Source organism: Amphibalanus amphitrite, unplaced genomic scaffold, assembly GCF_019059575.1.
Source record: "Amphibalanus amphitrite isolate SeventyFive unplaced genomic scaffold, NRLGWU_Aamphi_draft 000874F_arrow, whole genome shotgun sequence".
Lineage (NCBI taxonomy): Eukaryota > Metazoa > Arthropoda > Thecostraca > Balanomorpha > Balanidae > Amphibalanus > Amphibalanus amphitrite.
This window is the reverse complement of record NW_024882368.1, coordinates 144,282-149,295: the sequence shown is the minus strand read 5'-3', so window position 1 is coordinate 149,295 and position 5,014 is coordinate 144,282. Positions and strand designations below refer to the sequence as shown.

General features: G+C 48.7%; 1 protein-coding gene across 2 annotated transcripts; it reads left to right on the top strand.

Moving 5' to 3' along the window:
• The first annotated feature begins 1,926 nt into the window (after positions 1-1,926).
• Positions 1,927-4,343, top strand: LOC122367508 (protein crumbs homolog 1-like). Of its 2 annotated transcripts, none has more exons than XM_043340624.1 (5): positions 1,927-2,058; positions 2,356-2,436; positions 2,722-2,871; positions 3,189-3,311; positions 3,629-4,343. In XM_043340624.1, the coding sequence occupies exons 2-5, from the start codon at positions 2,388-2,390 to the stop codon at positions 3,700-3,702; spliced, it is 396 nt and encodes a 131-aa protein (XP_043196559.1). In that variant the 5' UTR covers positions 1,927-2,058; positions 2,356-2,387; the 3' UTR covers positions 3,703-4,343. The 2 variants fall into 2 exon arrangements, with proteins under 2 accessions (XP_043196559.1, XP_043196558.1); XM_043340623.1 differs by having other exon boundaries at positions 2,716-2,871.
• The last annotated feature ends 671 nt before the right edge of the window (positions 4,344-5,014 follow it).

Sequence of the window (5,014 nt, the reverse complement as noted above, 5' to 3'; positions counted from 1 at the left end):
AGATGCATGGAACCCTCGGTGCAGCAAGGTAAACCCTCGGGCTTTGGTAAATTCATCCAACCGCCCGCACTTAATGTCTGTTCGTCGCTAAGTTCGTTTTTGGAGAACTTTCCTTGGTGTAAAATAAGCCTCCAAAATATACGTGGTAATTGCTTCCTATATGTTGGATGTTTATATTCCGTCTTGCTTAACCCTATTCCTGGCGGGCTCCGCCGGGACAAGAAACTGGCGGGGGGGGGCCGATTCGGCCCCCCCCCTGAGATCTCGAGAACGAAGCAAGATAGCGACAAGCGGTAAACGGCATCGGATACGCACGGTAAAGATCTACAATTTTTACCAAGGTCATTTTCAGGTCATGTCAAAGATGACGTCACAGGGGTCGAAAAAGTCAAAATGGCGGCGCTGGATATGGAGAGTTTTTCTCGAATAACTTTCGAATTAGTCAAGATAGGAACAAACTAAGTGCAGCATCGTGATCCTCTCGTCAATCCGCATCGAATGATATATATGTTGACCTCGAAAGGTCAAGGTCAAAGGTTGACCTCAGGTCACGTGACCTCGAGGTCATCATGTATATCATTCGATGCGTCTTGACGAGCTGACCATCCACGCGTCTGTATCTTGTTCCTGTACGGAGTTATTGGCCAAAAACCTTTGGTGACCTTTGATGACGTCACATGACCTCACAGCTTCCCAACAGCAAAACAGACCTCAAGGTAGTGAAGGTTGATCGTATATGAAGTCATGTATGTTATATGGGGCCATTCCGACCCGTTTTAGTGGTAAAAACAGGGAGTTGATTTTTCCCCGTTGACTTATAATGGGGAGGTCGCGAAACTGACCTGACCTTAGGTCACCGATATCAAAATTCCGAGATATACAAATTGCACATACCGGTACCCTAACTAAAGCCTGAAGAGAAGAAATTGATCAGTCAAAAACTCTAGCTCTGGCGTGATTGCAAACTTTTCTGAGGTAGGGTCACCAAACCGCCTCTGGTGACCTGACCTGAGGTCAGATCAACTCAAAATTTTCAGACATGTTGCGTAGAAGCCTTTTAGGAAAAGTCAGAAAATTTGAGCTTCCTAGCTCAACGCGTTTGGGAGAAATAACCAAAAAACCTCAGGGGGGGCTCCTGAGGCCCCCCGCCAGGAATAGGGTTAAGTATTGGTCGATTTGTTGCATTCCCTTGTATTGTATATAAGCGGCTTGATGAGGATGCCAGATGCCTTATTTCCGAAACGCCAAAAAAAATTGCTTCTAGCTCACAATAAGAAGGTGAAAAATATTCAGTAAGCAGCCACCCATTGATTTTGCTAGCGCTTCTTGCAAGCCTTTTCTGGTTGTTCTGTTTCGTTTGTCCATTTCAAATAAACTTTCTCCGTGAGAAGTTTTGAAAACCTAACTGTTGGCTCTTAAAAATCAAATGTAAAAAGTGTGGTCAAGTGCGAAAATGTGTGCTCCTTATCATGTTTTATCAGTTGACTTCTAGATTACTTCAGTCAAGATAAGTGCACCTGTCTCGCCCCACGCATCACTGCACCTCCGATTGGTCACTTTCACAAACGGTCGTTCAATTCTATTCTAGATTGATGCTAAAAAGCAATCATGTAATAAAATGGATGCACCGGAATGCATGCACCTAAACAGCATAGATGCATGCCCCGCGCTTAAGGAGCACGTGTCATCTCTCTCGTTCCCACCGTATGGCGTAACGTACCCACTCCGCTGCCACACGGGTGAGGCAGCCTGCCAGCAGTTCTCCACGGGTGTTTCACCACCGTGCGCGCGCGTGTGCGTGTGCGTGGTCTCCACGCACCGCCTGGCAGTAACCGACGAGGGAGGCGCCACGTGCAGAGAGTGGGGGAGGGGTGGGTGTCTCTGAGCAGCTGCACGCGCCGTCTGCGGCCGCCCTCCGCACCCTGTCGTCCTCAAATAGACCGGCGCGCGCTCAAATAGCGTCAGTCAGAGGGGAGCAGCGAGAGAAGCAGCAGCGGGAGGCGAGAGAGGAACCGGGAGCACACAGGCACACAGACTAGCGGAAGGACAGACTAGCAGGTAAGGCGGGAGAAGTTCAGGGTCTGGTGGATTGGGTTTCCGTACTTGATACGGCATTTTTAACTGTCCTGTAAGGTTCCATGAATGTTGGGCATTGAGATTCTTCATTTCATAAACTAATATTTCTTATGTCTCCAAACGCAAAGCTTCTGTTGAACAGCTTGCCAATTACCTTCCAGTTTCGCTTTCTTGTAAACAACTGCTCGATTTAAACACGGTTATCCATTACAGTTCAGTGCATTATCAATGGGCACTATCGCGCCGCCATTGAAAAACAACGCCAATCTTGTCTTTCAGCGCACCTTCTAAACTCTCCCTCGTAGCACACCATGAATCTGTTCTTCACTGCCGCCGCGCTGTGCCTCCTCTACACAGCAGGTAAGAAGCCGCTACTTGATACACATGTATAGCGTATTGTTTTGATTTGTGCATTCCTCGACATAAGAATTGAAATTCCTTACGGATGACTGTAGCTCTTACTCGTCGTGGTTTCCAATAAACTTAAATGGAATATATTTTCGAAAATAGCAACAAGCTCCACGACAAAACTGAGTTTAGCTTCTAATCGTTGAATTAAATATGTTACGAAGAAGGTGGTGGTTCCCCGCGGCCCATCTGCCGTGACCAGAGCCGTGACCTGACCGTTGACCGGCCTAGTTTCAGGCTCGGTGTACGGTCGCAGCCAAGACTGTCCATCTGAGGAGGTGGTCACGGGCTGCTTCATCCGCGACGGAGAGTGTGCCTGCGACTCGGGCTGCCCGCCGACCATTTTCCCCTACAGGGATGAGGACGCGTGTCGACGGGCCGTCGAAGGTAAGACGGAAGGAAGGGACCCGTTGACGCGGCGCTTGATGCCCGCCGTTGCTTAGAATTTATGTCAGTAGCTTCATAGGGGGTTATTTCTTTGTATCGCATGCTATGGCTATGTATTGGTATCTTCAGTTGTCTAAAAAAGGCTGGCCCAACTTCTAACCAAAACTCAAGTGTTTCTTTTGGGAGAATAATGGAAATATTCGGGACGCTTTAACATGTTTCTTCAAATGGCTTGACAACTTCAGGATCACTCGACAAACAGCTTTTATTATCAAGAGTTTTAATCCGCGTCTAACGCACGGTGTTTTACGTCACAGTTCGCAACGATGACATGTGCCGAGCGAGGCCGTGCAAGAACAACGGCTACTGCACGCAGAAGCGGGACGGCTACAAGTGCTTCTGTCACGGTACCGGACACTACGGCGAGCACTGCGAACTCCGTGAGTAACACACGGTGCAAACTCGCCAGCACCTCCGTGCGCGCCAGCGATGCGAGATCTTATGTTGTTGGAAAGGCTCTCGAATACGATTTCCTGACTACCTAAAGGTCTGTTTCAGCCGTAGCTCCCTGACAGATTGAAAGCCTTCAGACGATTGCAATTTTGCTTTAAATTGTCATTTTGAACGCACTTATGAATGCAACGTTTCACGATTTACGTCGAATGTGAATAATGTTCTCGCAATGTCAGACAGTTCGCGTCAAGACGACTCAAATCTCCTTGACTGCCGACTAACCCTTGGTGTGCCCGTTTTTCAGCGTGCCTGCGGCCGGCGCGGCAGCGTCTGGTGCGCGACCCTGACTTCCCGTCCGAGTGCATCCTGATGGGTTGAGGAGAGTCCCAGACACAGAACAATCGACGTGTGTCGTCGGAGAGCGGTTCGCTAAACTGCCCCGCGCGGTGTCAGTGATAAAACACTAAGTGTTGAACGGCTGAGAAAGCTGGCGCTATGGAGTGCTGTCCGATATCGAGTGCCAAATGCTGAGGCCAGTTACGTGCTCAGGGGTTCGTGTAAATACCTTGTCGATCTGTCGGTCTGAGGACTGTCAACAGACAGCAGTCCTCGCGCTCACGCCAGCGTCATCAAGAAGGACTTTGGGACCAATGTATAGGAGCAAGTGACAAGTTTCTGAGTCGATGGTGTGCGGACAAAGAAGCAATAGCAAACTAGTGGAAACAAGCAGCCAGCAAATAAGCAGCAGACTCAGAGAAGTGATAACCATCCAGTCATGCTCTAAGTCAATCCTTACGTGTCAACAAACATTACGTCAGCCTTTTTCTTAGGATAGTCTGTACAACAGGAATCCGCCGCGGTATAGTGCTCTTGTTCCTATCAACAATGTGCTTTTTCGTTACAATTCGAGAACTAATGCCTATCTGAGTCGGAGTACCGTACAAAACCTGTATGACTGATTACTGGTTTGTGTGTGTCCTTCAGTGTTTGGGTTTATTTAAATATATGACTTACGTGAACGAAGTTGATCTTTTGCACGGTAACACAATGATAGTGATATTTTGAAAGATATCACTAATGACATAGGTGCGAAGGCAATATACCACACCGTCGCCACGAATGGCACCAATCAACGGTGAAGTAGCTGGACACTGCACGGTCCGTCGAGGCCAACATCACTCGAGAAAGCATCTCCAGCAACAAAGACGGGGAAATTGACATATGAGGCCCAAAAAGAGAGCAGATAGCCTTCTAATCACATGCTAGTCAAGGCCGCTGTCGACCCAGTCTCGTCCTACGCTCTCCACTACGCCACGGGCCCGTCAAACACTATTGCAGTGTCGTACCTACTGACCACAGCCGCAAGGGCTGGTAGATGTGTAGTTCCCATGCATCTCACCGACAGAGGTACATGTGGAACACACCGAGAAGTGAATGTGGAAGTCTCTCTAGTCTCTGCACCACACACCAGAACAGAGCCCAGCGTTTTTACGCCCATATTCGTTTATCTGAACAACGGACATACAGCAGATGGGCGAATGCGACGCAAAAACAGCCTCCAAACTGGGTCGCAGCTGGCGGTGCGAGATTGGAGCGAGACTCTGCGCCAATGTGCAAAAACGGTCACACTGGGAATGTTGGTAACACACAAGGCCGGGCAAACTCGCATGTTGATAAACATCCGGGTTCA

Bases quoted from the DNA above. Each gene is read 5' to 3' on its own strand.
- LOC122367508 (XM_043340623.1), top strand. From the start codon at position 2,388: ATGAATCTGTTCTTCACTGCCGCCGCGCTGTGCCTCCTCTACACAGCA. The intron at 2,437-2,715 runs GTAAGAAGCCGC...TGACCGGCCTAG, and splicing joins GTGCCTCCTCTACACAGCAG to TTTCAGGCTCGGTGTACGGT. The intron at 2,872-3,188 runs GTAAGACGGAAG...TTTACGTCACAG, and splicing joins GTGTCGACGGGCCGTCGAAG to TTCGCAACGATGACATGTGC.